Source organism: Kogia breviceps, chromosome 11 (genome assembly GCF_026419965.1).
Source record: "Kogia breviceps isolate mKogBre1 chromosome 11, mKogBre1 haplotype 1, whole genome shotgun sequence".
Classification (NCBI taxonomy): domain Eukaryota; kingdom Metazoa; phylum Chordata; class Mammalia; order Artiodactyla; family Physeteridae; genus Kogia; species Kogia breviceps.
This window is the reverse complement of record NC_081320.1, coordinates 74,572,044-74,588,789: the sequence shown is the minus strand read 5'-3', so window position 1 is coordinate 74,588,789 and position 16,746 is coordinate 74,572,044. Positions and strand designations below refer to the sequence as shown.

The following is a 16,746-nucleotide window of genomic DNA, read 5'->3' as shown; positions in this document are numbered from 1 at the left end:
CAACAGTGAGAGGCCCACGTACCGCAAAAAAATAATGCAGACGTAGAGAATGTACTTGAGGACACAGGGAGGGGGAAGGGTAAGCTGGGACGAAGTATGTATACGTATAGCTGATTCACTTTGTTATACAGCAGAAACTAACACACTATTGTAAAGCAATTATACTCCAATAAAGGTGTTTAAAAAAAAAAAAAAATCACACGCCCACATCCCCCTGGAACACTGCTCTCTGGGTCATACAATTCTCCCATGCAGTCTGATGATAAAATAGCTAGCGAATGCTTCAGAAGCTCATTCTGTCTCTGGCCCTCATGGCAGTGCCCTAGAGACCCACTATAATTGAAAATTAAGACATGTTCTTTATGTGCATCTCATTCCTGATTCACATCTACGAAGAACAAACCTCAGAACAATCCAGCTTTCATACCAATGCTAGCAAGAACACAAAAGCAAACAAAGATGCCAGATTTTTTTGTTTTGTTTTGTTTTTAATTCAGAATGTAATAGGAAGAGAAAACCCTCCTCCATCAGAAAGGAAAAGAAAAGCTTATTTTAAGAACGATCATGTCAAACTTAGTCTTTTCTACCCTCCTGTTAACCTACTAATGGCTGGCTTGGTGTCAGGTCTTATAGGTGATACTCATGTAATATTCACTTTGTCCTCATGACTATCCCAGGGGTTCCCCCTTTATGAAGCTATGATTGAAGAAAAGCCCCATCTGAGTTATCTAACGCCTCAAATCCTAACCTTCGGTTCAGCTAGCTACTCTTGATGGAGAAGAGAGAGAACCCAAAGAAGAGAAGTGTGACCAGAGGAGGGCTGCTCTCAAAATTGGATCAAACACTACAGGATGCATTTTACGATGCTCTGAAAATATGTTACCTGAAAAACTGCTACTTTTTAAGAAATAATTTCACTGGAAAGTATTATTTTTGCCCATAATTAAATAAGTTCTTCAGTCCCTCTATCATCCAAATTTTCTTCCTTCCTCAGCAAAGTAGGCGATCTCATTAAACTCTCAAACGATCTTCCTTTGCCTCATCACTATTCCCATCCTGTGAGATCCTGATCTTGCTCATAAGATTTATGGCTCATTCTTCACTGCCCTGACTTTATGAAAGTCCATTCTTTTTCTTTCTCCCTCCACTCCCTGTCCCTTACCCCATCCCTGTTCATGTTCCCTTTGGGACTGTTAACTGATCTAACCGTTCCCTCCCCTTCATCCATCCTTCTTCTAGTGTCTCCAAGAGGACAGAGGCCACCTTTCTCAAATCCTCAGTGGCAACACCTGAGACTCACATAATTATGGCAATACCTCCATAATATTTCCTCCAATGCCTTCTTTTTTTTCTTTGCCTGCTCCATGCAGCCATGTGGGATCTTAGCTCCCCCACCAGGGATGATCAAACCCATGCCCCCTGCAGGGGAAGCTCAGAGTCTTAACCACTGGACCTCCAGGGAAGTCCCTCCGTTGCCTTCCTTGATGTTTATAACTTAGCTGTGGAAATTATATTTCCAGCCCAGGACTTCAAATAAAAATTAAATTGTATATAACCGTACTTCACAATGTTGGAAGCATAAGTAAGTCATCACGTATCTATTCTCACCCTACAAAATAAAAGTTGCGCAATTGGAAGTTACTTTTTAATCTATTAGCGAGACAATGCACTTACTGACCAATCAAAACTTCCCAACCACCGCACATACACTATTCTAAAACTCACCTTTCAGTATATAATCAGTTAACAAACTCGGAACTTTTTCACTATCCTCTTTCATGGCACGAAGAACTGCACAATAAAGGAGAAAGAAAACACAATTTCAAATTCAGATAACCTCAGTCATGGTAGCCTTAGTCTTAATTACATGATATAAGCAATTCATGCAAATTGACTTTTATCTGGATGAGAGAATACAACTGCAAATGCTCAAGAATTTGTTATAGTTGAATAAGTCCTCGTTCAGGTAAGAACACTGCAGCTACCTGAGAGCTCTTTCCCTGATTTAAAATTTCTGAACAGTGGAGGCAGGAAACAGGAGCTGGGTTATTACACAGAGCCCCAGTTTTGTCACCATGAATACTGGCAAGTGAGTTACCAAAATGTGCACTTCTATGAGCTCTGGGGAGCAGAACCTTGGTGCTGCAGGTCTCATGAGCTGGAGGAACTCTTAGGGAAATGAAGAGTTAGCCATACTCTCCAAGGAGTACATCAGTCACCCTTCTTGGAAACTTTTAAAGAAAAAAACAAAATGAAGAACAGAATTCCATGAAGCAAGCACCCAGCCAGGCTGCTTACACTTCTTGATACTCCAAAGGCACCTGGGTGATTTCACCTCATCCTAAAGAGAATTTTTGACAATTTGATCTCTAAGCAAAGACAGAAAACACAGCTACTATTACAGTGGTTAAAAAACATCTAGACCACCTATACTGCCCTTTCACAGTGACTGCCAACTGAAACTCTCCAGAGCATCCTGGGGAAAGACCTCACTATTCTCCCCCAGATGTATGACAAGACAACCTAGTGTAACCATCAAGTCAGTCTTCCTGGGTTTAAACCCCGGCTCTGCCACTTCCTAGCAGTGGAACTGTGAGCAAGTTACTTAACCACCCAGTTCCTCATCTGTAAAATGGGAATAATCACTAGACTTGTCTCAAAGGGTGGTTGTGAGTATTAATTTACTAATTCAGGTGTAAAGGACTTAAAGTAGTACCTGGCACATAATATATGCTATGTAAGCATTACCATCATTATTAGCACAACTAATATTATTCTAATTCTTATCACTACTATTATTGTACCTCCAATAGCTTTTATGAAGAAGGATACATATCTAAACACTGCCTGTCTCTACGGGGCTTCCCCTGCAGTAACATCTATAGGTGGGGATGGCAGAGGCTCAGATTCTCCCCCAAAATTTTCAGGAGATAACCACTTTTCTTAAACTTTCAGAGTAAAGGTCATCCTTCCATCTACTGTCTGCATGTAGTATATTAACTTGGACACTCATTCACACACCCTACATACACTCACCCCAAATTCCAAGTTGTGTCAGTCTATAAAGACATCATCTAAGGATCGGCCTAGGACATTCTGATGGAATTATGTCAACTTTGGTTTGGCCAAGTATGTGTTTGTCCTTGATCTGAGAAGCTGAGATCCCTCAGTAATTCCTGGCTTCTAGGCAATATTTCTGCTCTCTTCTTAGAGAAATACTTAATGTTCAGTATTTCTGCTTCCAATCATATTTTAGATTTGTTTTCAGTTCTACATAAAATCACGTACCAAAAACCAGCACTATTAAAATCCAGCATTATTAAAAAGTGCGGTGGACTGGAAATTATGAGATGCAGCCATGTAATGAACCATTCTCCTGTGTGATCTTGGACACTCATTCTTCCTGAAAAGTAGAGGGCTAGCCACCCAGTTAATCTCTTAATTCTTTATTTTATACAGCCTGGCATCACATAAGTATGAAATGTTCTGAAAAGTATTGTTCAAAGGAAAGAATAAAAGCTTCAGGTTAGCAGGCAGGCTGCTTGCAAATAAGACACTTCTTTCCTCGTGCTCCCCCCCACCCATGCCTCGATCACCTCAATTTCCAAAATCAATATCATCATTAATATCCACTCATGTGATGCTCTCTCATTCGGCTCCCTCTTTAATTCACAGTTATCACAAATATTTATAAATAGAAAGAACCTAACAGATCAGCAAATTCAATCCCTTCAAGAAAAACAAGGCCAAGTGATGGACTTATCCCAAATCACACATACATTAATTTATTTACTGAGGTAAAGAGAGCAAATATTTTAATCCTCATTTTTCACTGTGACCGAGAGACTGTAAATGACTTCCAAGGATATCCCTATAAGTAACATATAGAACCAGAATTCAGGGCTCATTTATGGCTATCATATACATTATATTGAATGTCTCTTAAGTCTAACAAATTATTTTAAAATGCAAGCCCATTGAAGGTGGAGTATTTTTGTCTGCTTTGTTAACTGAAGTATCCCAAGTGCTCAGAACATGGCCTGGCACAGAGTAGGCCTTCATTAAATATTTGCTGAGTGAATAAATATTCTTAAAATATTACTATCAATTTATTTTCTACCTGTAACTACCTACCTTGGTTTCTACATTCCTAAGAAAGGAGAGTGTTGTAGGCTGCATTTCTAAATCTTTCCTACTGAGTTTCTGACAGTCATACTAATATAAGATCCATGAAGCACCTTATTAATTGATAAATGGATATATTCTTAAATATACAAGAGGTGATGGGAAATTGTTACATTTGTCCTCCAAAAGTTCAGCTTGTAAATGTTTCAAAAGATAAGAAAAACAGGAAAAATACAAATCAACTCTAGATTGAGTGCTGTGTTTGTCACAACCGTTTATGGTTTCATTCTCAAAAGAATAAATGATGATATCCATCATTTACTATCCTAAATTGACAAAATAAAACAATAACAGAAACAAAACCAGCCAACTAAAATCAGTGCTTAGAATCAGCAAAAGTAAATAAGGTAACAGTTTAATTTTGTCTTTGCTTACTTTTTGTTAATATTTGAAGATCTTCAATAGATGGTGGTCCATTTTTTTTCTCATAAGGAATGACTGTTGTCAAGTACTGCCAAGTTAAAAAAAAAAGTGTCACTTCAATCTGAATTACCTTCACTGCAAAAATTTGATATAGTTACTAGAAGGTTCATTTTATAACATGAGCCACTTTAGTGATGAACACAGCTATCTTACTATCTCAGCTGGAACTCATTTTTTTTGCCCACCTGTTTACATAAATATCTACTTTTTCACCTCTCAATTATTGAAAATTTCACAGGAGTAAGTCTGAGGGTGATGTGTCCAATTTGTTCATTTTTAAAGTGAAGTCTTATCTAACCTTCTCCTTGCATACTTCAACACATTTTTGAAATGGTAATTTAAACTAAAAACATAACCATTCTGCATAACAAAATAGTTCCCAACAGTCAAATGATTCTGTTTTAGACCATTTTTTTCTGGTTGAACAAAACAGTCACATGGATAACTTGACAACTTTAAAAATGAATACCAGCTTTCTCCAGAAGCTAAAAAAGAAACACTTACCCAAATAATTTTGAAGATGTATTACTATTATTTTAAATTATTGTGTTAGTAGTTATAAATGCTTAAAGGTATTAAAGGAAAAGAGAAAAGTGAAAAGAGATAATGGCCTAATGAATCATGAAAATTCAGTCTGATATTGAGACAAACTGCCTAGCTCACTACTGTAAAGGCTCACAAGTATCAGTTATGTCCTATAACTATGTCCCTTGAAAGCATAATCTAAAACTTATTGTCCAGATTCTCCTATTCTGACGCCACCAAAAAATGTATAGTTCAATGGAGTTTGCAGGTGCTTATCTAGAGATCTACTAGTTGTTTTTTACTTGCAATCTCTCTAGACCCACCCATTATTTAGCCCCAGTCCTGAATCTCAGCTCTATTCCTAATCCTCTTTGAGCAATTTTATCCCACTCATAATCAAAAAACAAAATAGAATTGCTTAACAATAACTGATTACAGTGAATTGTTTCAATCTTTAAGAAACTTAGTTTCCACCATCTTTATGGTGTAGGCCTCTCCAAGATGATGCCCAGTTGTAGAACCAAACATGTTTCTTTGTGAAGAATACACAAGAAGCCAAAACACGCCCTCCTGGGGCCTCGCTAATAGCATGCATGTCCGGCAACTTGTAGAAGCACCAGGAAGCCGCACCTTGGCAGGCATGCTGTCTAGCCACACTTCCAGGCCTTCCTGCCCCACTCCCACATGTTGGGTCAGTTTGGAAGTTATTCTGCCATCTTGTGGGTCTGAGAGAGGTGAGAGGCACCAGAATAAATAAATAAAAACAAAATTCAACCATCCCTTATTGGAGCCCACTTATGAGCTGCAAATGTCAGTGTGAAGGATTATTTCATGTCGGTATTTCCCTTCTTGAGTAATACAGAGCTATCTGCAGTAAAAACCTAGGCTCAAATACCTTATTCTGATAAACTGCCTACTAGCTACACTCTGCACACTTTCTCACTCTTCACTTAAGGACTAAATTGAAGAGTCTTCTTTTTAAAGTGAAGGTTTCAATTGTGAAAATTCTAAGCACATTCAATGTAGATGTGTTTCCCACGCTCTTGACATTCCTTAAGTCATTATATCAAAAAATGCTGGTAAAAAGCAAACTGCTACACATTTGACTATATTTATATCCATGTATAATTTGGTATAAATAATGTCTCATGCCTCATTCAGCAGACAACTGAGTTGACTGACCACCTGATACACCTTAAAAGCACATGAATTTCATTTAAAAGTAGGTAAGGTATATACTCCGTAAACATTATGACCTAGATCTGTAGTCTAAAAGATACCAACATCTGGCTTTCTTTCCCCCCAAATGAGATCTTGTTTCTTAAACTTTTAGAATTACAGTAGCATATTCTAGTTTAGTTATTTTCACAGCTATATATTCTACACATGCAATTCATTAAGTTAATACGTTAACAGCTATTTGTTTAAAGGTAAAAGTGAAAAGTAGAGTTCTAAAACATGTATTAAGAATACACTGTATTTACTGTCTAATTTGAAAAAGGCTTTTTCCTAAAGGGAAATTCTATGCATTATCAAAGCTATAAATATAATGAACTTTCATTTCTTTAAGCAATAGTCTTAGTAGATTAGTAAGACTGCCAGCTTTCAGGACCTTCACTTACACAGAGAATGAAAAAAACAGAGAATGAGGAAAATAAGAATAAGCGAGCACCTGTTTCTCTCCACCTGAATTTCCAAAGGTGTGGCGGAGGCCATTCTGAATGACACTTGAGATCCCTTCCATGCTGAAGCGCTAAAGGCAGCGATATACGGCCCAGAAGAAAAGGACAGAGAAAGAAGTTCAAAGACTATTAGTAGAATGTACCATGATGCCTTATGTACCCAAGAGGCAAGCAGTTAGAAAATGCCACTAACTCATTCAGATAAAGCAGACAAAATCATGCTGTTTCAAAATGGTTTTGCTTCCATTTCTTTGCAAGTCAAATGCAAAAGCAACTACTTTCATGCAGCTATATATGAAGATTTTTCCTGACGTAGCTGATAAATGTGCTCCAGTATAAACACTATAAGTTGTACACATATTTGTTTTATGCAAAATTTGCCACATAACTTTAAAGATACCTTTTGATATTGTTTACCTACATTTTTTCAAAAGTCTGAAAACTTAACACTGACAGTATGCATATTTTCAGTCTAAGTTTGCATATTTCTACCATAAGTTCGGAGAACATTAACATAACATTTGGCAAATGAAAATGCTGTTACTCGGAGAGCTGATTATTGCTTCCCACTCACTCTTCAGGACACCTGCCATCGCCTCGGGGCAGAAAATTCGAACTGGAAGAGCACATATGCTTCCTGGAGAGCAGAGTGGATCCCATGTGCCAGCGAGGCCCCCTACGACTTCTGCAGACTTCTCCATTCTGTTTCTAGGAAACAATTCTAGCTTTTTTCTTCTAGCAACCTCCAAGACTTACTAGAATTCATTGTACTGAAAAGGGAATATTGTTTTCCGACACTCCTCATCTTGATTTGTAACCGGTCTACGATGTCATCAGACAGTGAAAAAGAGTCCAGTGGCACCTCTGTGGCTGCTGAGTCAGAGGACTTTGATGGACCCTCTTACAGCAAGACTAATTAAGGGGAAAGGCATTCTGAAAAGGAAGTTCAGTCCTGATTCACCGGATGCTTCCTCCCCCTGTAATTTTATAGGGGTGAGTTGAATCAGTAAATACATTTGAGGAGTCAACATAAAGAGTATTTTACCAGGCCCTAATGAACAGAAAAAAGGAAACTAAGGCAATGGTTTCTGCCCTCAAGAAAGGCATAGCGTAGCCCACTGATTGTCAAAGTGTGGTCCAGGTCAAGACAGCTCCACTAAACAAACATGCTGTATTTTGCTGGCAGCGTAACTCTTCTTTTGATGAAGTAGGCTAGTTTTAAAAGAAAACCTACAGATAACCATGTCTGTAGGTTTTTCACATGCTATCATATAACTTGTTCACATTTTTGAAAGAGATTATCAAAAGAGAGGACCGCTTAGCCTCCAGCATCTGCAATAACACTTATGGGAAACTCTTTTCAAATACACAAGTCAGCTCTTTTTTTAAAGAAATTATGTCTATCAAACATAGCTCCTTTCAAAAGCAACAAAGAGAAAAATACTGAATTTTCTATATTACTTCACTCCATTATCTACAGGCATGTTAAAGCCAGATACAAATTCAGAAAATCTCAAGCAAGATGAAGCATTTTAGAATCCATGTATCAGAAAACAAAGGTATACTTCAAATTTTAACAGTGTATTCTAAAAACACCATCTTTACCTTTCCCAACTGGAAACCTAATTCCTGTCTCTTGCGGATGGGGATGGGAGTAGTTTATGCGAATTTTTAAATTCTTAGAGCTGTAATCTAAATTTCTTTCTTAAATGTCCAGTTGTGAACATTACTGAGCCATTTCAACTGCCAATAGCCTGAGTATTTGTGAAAGATGGCTTTCATGCAACCAGGCTTGGTGGAAATAAATGAAAAGGCAATCATGTGAAGCCACACTAACTTAGGAACATACAAAACGAAAGAAGTTAAGTAAAGAAACTCCCAGTAGAACCTTTGCCCTTGCGGCTGATGACAGCTGAGTCAGTAGCTGTGGCCAGTCAGGCCCCACTGTATCCTGACCAGGCAAGCAACACGGCAGCCAACAAGGTTCAACTGGGAAAATGACAGAACAAGAAAAATCAGAACATTCAGGGGAAGCACAAAGAAACCAACTATGAGATACAGCTGAGAATGTTCCACCCCCAAAGCTCCAGCTGTCATCAACTCCCACCTCCCCAGAAATCACTCAGTAACAATTTTCTCCCTTTACTCCATGTTCAAACTCTTCCTCTCTGCTAGCTCTTTCCCACATTGCCAAATTTAAATTCTGAAACCCTCAACCTCTCTTTCCCCAGGGTTTCCAGAAACAGCCCTGCCCAGCGTCACTTCTTTGATGCCAAGGTCTGCGGACACCTTTCAGATCCCTCGCAGACATCCAGTAAGCTCCCCTCCCTGCCTGCGTGGGTTCCTAGACACCACACTCTCCCAGAGTCCCCCCTGCCTCTGGGCTGCTTCTTCTGAGAAGTGCCTCTTTCTTTGCTCACCTCTTATATACTGGTGTTTCCCAGGGATTGTGTCCCTATATTTTTTTTCTCATGCACACTCTGACTTTTCCCACTTTGACTTCTGCACCTGTAGATCTACAGCTCCACTTTACTAAGAGCAATAAAGCGCTTGGAACAGAGCCTGGCACAAAGGAAGGGCTCTAGAAACACTAGCTACCTTTCATTTCCCTCCTGAGCTTCGGACTTGTACGTTTAGTGGTCTGTTGGACACTTGTACTTAAACATTCCAAAATCGCATCATATCCAAGACTGAATTCATCTTCCTCTCCCCCAGCAATTTTTTAAAAATTAAAAGCCTGTTTCTCCTTCAGCATTCTATATCCCCTCCTTCATTTATTCATTCGTTCAAAAATATACTGAGCGGGCTTCCCTGGTGGGGCAGTGGTTGAGAGTCCGCCTGCCGATGCAGGGGACGTGGGTTCGTGCCCCGGTCCGGGAAGATCCCACATGCCGCGGAGAGGCTGGGCCCGCGAGCCATGGCCGCTGAGCCTGCGCGTCCGGAGCCTGTGCTCCGCAAAGGGAGAGGCCACAACAGTGAGAGGCCCGTGTACCACAAAAAAAAAAAAAAAAAAAAAAAAAAAAATATATATATATATATATATATATATATATATATATAATATATACTGAGCCACATATTATTCCAGGTATTAAGGATTCAAAGTGAACACATCAGCCAAGGCCCCTCCCATCCTCATGACCTGACATTCCAGCCTAAGAGGAGCAGAAAAAATAAAACAAGTAAAGGAACTAGATAACTGCAGATAATGCACGCCCTGCCAATAGCTACAACAATCAAAAACTGGATGCCTACTTTATACTGGGAGGTCAGAGAAAAGTTCTCCTAGGAGGTGACATCTGAGCTGAAACATGAATTATACACCCTTCCAGATGAGCTACAAAGGACAATGGACAAGAGATCCTCTCAGAACAAAACCAAAAGCAGACAAACTGGCCAACCAAGGAGTTCACCCTGCGGCCAGTGAGCAGGGGTCCTGTTATTCTTCTGCAGCAGGATGTGAAACAGTAGCTACTGAGTATTTCCATTCTCCCTTCCTTCCAATAAGAAGGTTTTATTACAGCGGCCCTGTTCTCTCTCCATCTTCATGTGCTGGATGTGCTGGAATGGGAGGCTTACTCTCTGTACCATGAGGAGCTACATCATCCAGAGCTGATGGGAAGGACAGACATCCCCCGAAGATACTGTGCTAGATGCAGTTACTGTTGAAGAGATCTGCATGTCTCACTTTGGGGAAGGGGTACACATGTTCTACCTATGCCACCCCAAGGCAGAAATCAATGACCCAACCCCAGCCCCTCCCTTCTCCAGAGCCCCAACCGATAGATTCAACTGCCTTAATGTCGCTGAAATTCAACTATTTTCCCATTGCTGTCACTTCCTTGGCTCAATTCTTTCCTGATGACAGCAACAGCCTCCAAATCAATTCCTTACCTCTAGTTGTCTCCTTCCGATTACTTTCTCCTTGAGACTCTGAAGTTACCCTTCCAAGGGACAAATCTGAATATGTAACAAGCCACTCAAAACCTCTCCTTGGTTTCCTACAGCCTTTAAATAAGGACCAAATGCCACAGGGAGGCATACAGTACAAAGCCCTCCATTTTCTGGCTTCTCCTTTGTCACTCCACACCCTCTTCTTCTTGACTTACTTCCTCCCTCAACTTCTAGCCATAACGAACAACCTGCACCTCCAGGTGCCCTGTCACCTCCAGGTGGTCGCCCGCACCACCCCCTCTGCTCAGTATGCCTGTCTCCTCCTTTCTCTGCTTGTCCTCAGGATTCACTTCAGGCCCCTCAACCAAACTAGGGGTGATAGGAACGTACACACACCGCTACCACAGGACAGTACCAGGCGCACAAAGCACTAAAAACGTGGTAGCTGTTTTGAATATAGCAATAATTACCCTAACCCTAGGTTTCTCAACCTTGACACTACTGACATTGAATTACAGATGTGTAATTCTTTGATGTGGGAGCAGTCCTGTGAACTGTAGGATGTTGAATGGCTTCTCTGGCCTCTACTCAGCCGGATGCCAGTGACACACACACACACACACACACCCCGCCAAGTAGTGACAGTGACAAACGTTTCCGGACATTCCCTAATGTCTCCTGGGGGACAGAACTGGCCTGGTTGAGAATCACTGCATGTGCATTGGGTGGTCATCAGATCCCCAGCCCACAGGCGGCACGTCCCCTGGAGGCTGGGATTTACTCTGCATCCTTAACACCCATGCCCAGCCCATAATTAGATATCAGTATATGTTTGTCTAATAGTACTAAATGAAAAGATGAGAGTTTAATTTGTCATATAGATGGACCTTGAAGGCTTTATGCTAAGTGAAGTGAGTCAGACAGAGAAAGACAAATAGTGTATGATCTCACTTATATGTGGAAACTTAAAAAAATAAAAACCTAAACTCATAGAAAAAGAGATCACACTTGTGGTTACCACAGGTGGAGGGTGTGGGGAGAGGGGACTGGAGGAAGGTGCTCAGCTAGTATAAACTTCCAGTTACGAGATAAATAAGCACTAGTGGTGTAATGTACAACATGATGACTTAACACTGACATATGATGTATAAGAGTAAATCCTAGGAGTTCTCATCGCAAGGAAAACCTTTTTTCTCCTTTTTTCTTTCTTTTAATTGTATCTATATGAGAAGATGGATGTTAGCTGATCCTACTGTGGTAATCAGTTCACCATATTTATAAATCAAACCTTCATGCTATATACCTTAAACTTACACAGCAATGTATGGCATTTATTTCTCAATAAAACTGGAAAAAAGAAGAGTTTTTTTTTGTTTTGTTTTGTTTTTTTAAGTGGGGATGAGGCACAAGATCTAAAAAACAGAACAGAAAGAAAAAAGAAAGTTTTGGTTAGGTTAATTTTTCATAAGCTCAACCCCATCTCAAAATGTTTTAAGGAGGGCTTCCCTGGTGGCGCAGTGGTTGAGAAGCCGCCTGCCGATGCAGGGGATACGGGTTCGTGCCCCGGTCCGGGAAGATCCCACATGCCGCGGAGCGGCTGGGCCCGTGAGCCATGGCCGCTGAGCCTGTGCGTCCGGAGCCTGTGCTCCGCAACGGGAGAGGCCACAGCAGTGGGAGGCCCGCGTACCACAAAAAAAAAAAAAAAAAAAAATGTTTTAAGGAGAGCAATGATGTCAGATGCCCCTTTGGTGCGCCCACAAAGCACAAGCCCATGCTCGGCACGCAGGAGGCCCTTGATTGATCGTCATTGGCTTCAACTGCAAAATTCTTCAGCAATTACTTCCCCTAACAGTGAAATACTTCCAGATTTTTTTTTTTTTTTTTTTTTTTTAAAGAAACCAGGACTCACACCTTAGTCAAAAGTATTTGGAATCAGAAAATTTTTCAACAGCCTTCTTGGATAGAAAAATGTTGGACTAGAAATCAGAAATCTGGGCTCTCTCCCAGCTTTGCCACTAACTGTGTGACATGACAGCAGTCCCTAAGCCTGCAGAGGCCCACTTCCTCATCTGTGAAATGGATGATTAAATGTCGTCATTTTTAACGGTCTTCTCATTTGTAACTTCTGTGAATCTACAAGTTAACTCCACCTAGAAGATACATGATTTTTTTAGGAAGGCAAATCCAAACCATACACGTGCACGGACACACGCGCACGCACACAGAACAGTACAAGGCTAAAAGGTCACAAAAGCTATGATATTAGTGCTCTAGAATGACAGAACTGCCCAGCGAGATGATACATTCAGAGCTGTCTACTCCCGTGGCTTCCTTTTTCTTCTGTGACATGAGTACACTTTGAAGAGAAGAGACTAGGTCTTCGTCTCTCCATCCCAGTGACCTGCACAGTGCCTGTGCCACAGCAGGCATTTATAAACGTCTGCTAAGCTGAAGTTGTAACACACCTAAGACCAGTCTTAGAGCCTGTGATAACCATATCGGGAGGCCTCTTGACTTCTTACAGGAGAGAAACTTTTTTAAAAGAGCTATAAAAGGCAAAAATAATCTGAGGGTGGACAGAAGGAGGACGACATGACGAGATATAAAGTTTTTTGTCAAAGGTGTGAACAGCAGAGTACTGGAAAAGCCCACTGAAGAACCTAGTCTGGGAAGTCAACATGAGATTAATAAAGATAAAATCATCCTGTTGACATGGTTTGTAAAACAGTGTAGTGACTAAGAAATATAAAACCCCTGGGATAATAAAAGCGTAGCAAGTAGAAGAAGGTCAATGGACTAGAAGGATCACAGAATGAAAAGCCTACCAGCCAGACAGGGAAGGAAAAGAGCTCCGCAAAACGCGCAACAGAGTCTGCTTTACAACTGCCCTATAAATTCCAAAAACAATACACCCTCTTGCAAGGCAAAATGAATTTTAAAAAATTCATAAAACCTCAGAGGCAGACTAAATTTACTTTCAGTAAACATCACCTCATTTAGGAACACTGTATTTACACACTTGAGGGCAGATACAATGTTATTAGGTGCTTATGGTACTTAACTGGGCCAGAGGGAAGACTTTCTCTATACTTAAATTTTGTAAGTGGGGGGGGGGGGGGGGCGCACGGGATGGAAGGAAGAAGAGAGGCATTTCTTTGTTGAACATTTCTGAAGGTGACAGTGCCAGAGCCCTGTCAAAGCACTGACAGAAGTTAAGTCTCAAGGTTATGAATGCTTGATGAAACAAAGGACATTCAATAAAGGGTTGTTACAGTTTAATTAAAATAACAGCAGTATTAAGTATGGCAAAAGCCCAATCATGCCTCCAGGTAATCCACCACTTCTAGATTTGAAGCAAAGGATCCAAATGTTCAAATTCAAAGCGAAGCGCTTGTGAAGATTCTGTGAGTCTAAAATTATTTTGTAATCTATCCACTGCATCTTTATGAAGGAGTTAATAGCTCTGTAAAATGCCCTTCGCAGAATGCAATTTTTGATGGGAGCCCTTTTATAAGCAGGAAAATGATTAAGCATTACAGGATTCACTTTATTGTTCCCCTCACCGCTGACAAAGTGCCAAAGTAACGTGGCAAGGACAGGGGAAGGGGTTTACTGAGTTCAAGGCCTCAGTCACATGGTTCAAACTGAGAATACTCACAACTGCCTCACGACCATTTGCTTCCCTGGTGTAAGTATGTATTAAAGTCTCAAAACCAGTCATTCTCTGGAAACTTTTCTCAGACGAAACCAGGAACAACAAAGTGTAAACAAGATACAGAAGATATAGAAGAAAAAAAAAATCTATAAAAATCTGAAAGACAAAGAAATGAGCCAAGACCTCCATGTCCATCCACAATACGCCTGCACAGGACTCCCAGAGCCATGGGTTCCCTGCACCCACCTCTGTACAACTCTGTACATCCTCGCTCCAATGTACACTGGTTCTGTGAGCTAAGGCCTGTTGAGCTTTTGTTTACCCATTTATGAAATGGCAGCAACAATAATACCTGCTTTATAAGGTTGTTGTGAGGATTAAATGAAATAATCCATGGGAAGCACTTAGCAGGGTGTTCAACAAATGTAAATGTTCAGAAAATGTCTGGGCTGTATTCCCTTCAAAAGGCCAGACCAACATTTGGGACATAACTGCCAAACAGAAATAACCATACCTTTCTGCTTTTCTCCCAAACAGTAAACAACAGTTATTTCAAGTTCTCCTCATATAAATAAAATGGCAACTGAGAAATAACCACCCTGATTATAGTCTCTACGTTAAAAGGACTGAAGACAACACAAGGAAAAGACACTACTGCCTGAGACTGAATCAGCCAGAAAGCTTGAACAGAAAACAAGTAACACTTTTAGGTAATTCAAGGTCTTTCTGAATAATAAAAAGAAAAGAGCTAGAAAATACCACCTAAACTGAAAAGCAACACGGAATCAGATACAGAGTTGTGGTTTGTTCATTCTTTTCCAGAGTCTTAACCATACCAACTCCTTCTCTGCACAGTATATTCACCAGCTCAACTAATTTCACAGAAAGCAGGATCCAAGACAGGGAAAAGCCAAACTAACCCAGAGGTCAGGAAATTCAGACTATTCCTGCTATCAAACTTTTCTTAGCTTTTCTCTTGAGCTGAGGCCTCACCTGATCCCAGTGGCACAGATCTCTAACTAGCCAGGAACGCTTTTAAAAATCTCAATATCAAAGCTCAATATCAGAAAAAAAGGTTGGGAAAAGCAATTAGGAAATGTTTTTTCATCTATTTCTGACTCTAACCTATGCTCTCACTCCATTAATATTCTTTATACTAGAGTTTCAAAAGCAAGTAAAATTCAAACATAATTATTGTTCTTTATACATCACATCATTTTTAGTAGTTTGAGTGACATGATTTCAAATACTAATTTATGGAATAGTAGTTAATGTTTTAGTTAAAATTCTTAATCAAAATACAAAACATGAGAACAGCACAGAAGTGAAAACAATAGTTAAATGTAAAAAAAAAAGTAAAAACATTCAAATAATTAGTAAGCTATTACCTAAGATGTAAAAATTGATCTTGCTTGTTTTGATACTTCTTCAAATCAAATAATTTTAATGTGAATGATAAATCAGTTACAAATTCAAATTCTACCAAAAAAAATAGTTTTTTGAAAAAGATCCAAGTAAGTTAGAAAATATGAGTTACAACAAAGCAGATAAATATTTGAACATTTCTTAAATATTGACCTACTAATTTATAAGTTCAACCTCAAAGCAGAAAGATGTGAATGAAGATTTTCAAAGTTAGGAGTTAAATGGACTAGCATCAATTTAATTTTTTGTGTCTGAAGATCTTTTAAAATTTTTATGTAATTTAATCTTAACATGGTAATTAAGTATTGGCAAACATTTTCAAAGCTACTAAAAATAGAGTAAAACAATTAACCCTGGCAGTTTTATAAACTCTTTTCCGATACTTACAGATATTCTAAATATATAATAAGATCACAATTTCCTGGCATATTATGGCTTTTACGTGAATTTGTATTATACTAACAAATAATTAACAAACCTCTCCAAGACATAAAGGAGTCAAGAATAGACTCCAGGGCTTCCTTGGTGGCGCAGTGGTTAAGAATCCGCCTGCCAATGCAGGGGACATGGGTTCGAGCCCTGGTCCGGGAAGATCCCACATGCCGCAGAGCAACTAAGCCCGTGCGCCACAACTACTGAGCCTGTGCTCTAAAGCCCGCGAGCCACAACTACTGAGCCCACATGCCACAACTACTGAAGCCCACGCGCCTAGAGCCGGTGCTCCGCAACAAGAGAAGCCACCGCAGTGAGAAGCCCGCGCACCGCAATGAAGAGTAGCCCCCGCTAGCCACAACTAGAGAAGGCCCGCGTGCAACAAAGACCCAGTGCGGCCAAAAGTAAATAAAATAAATTTATAAATAAATAATAAATCTTAAAAAGAAAGAAGAGACTCCTGATTTTTCTTACAGTAACTGCTGAGTTATAAAAGCTCACTATTACCAGTCTAACACCAAAAAA

At 39.9% G+C, this 16,746-nt stretch overlaps 1 protein-coding gene across 2 annotated transcripts in view; it reads right to left on the bottom strand.

Moving 5' to 3' along the window:
* The window catches only part of FEZ2 (fasciculation and elongation protein zeta 2), a 42,878-nt gene that overhangs the window by 2,659 nt on the left and 23,473 nt on the right, over positions 1–16,746 (bottom strand). The window contains exons 6-8 of one of the 2 annotated variants that reach the window (XM_059079301.2): positions 6,806–6,886; positions 4,561–4,636; positions 1,726–1,791 (exon numbers count right to left, since the gene is read on the bottom strand). In XM_059079301.2, the coding sequence (XP_058935284.1) occupies positions 1,726–1,791; positions 4,561–4,636; positions 6,806–6,886 (223 nt within the window). The remainder of the gene's footprint in view (positions 1–1,725; positions 1,792–4,560; positions 4,637–6,805; positions 6,887–16,746) is intronic. The other variant, XM_059079302.2, reaches the window with a different exon arrangement.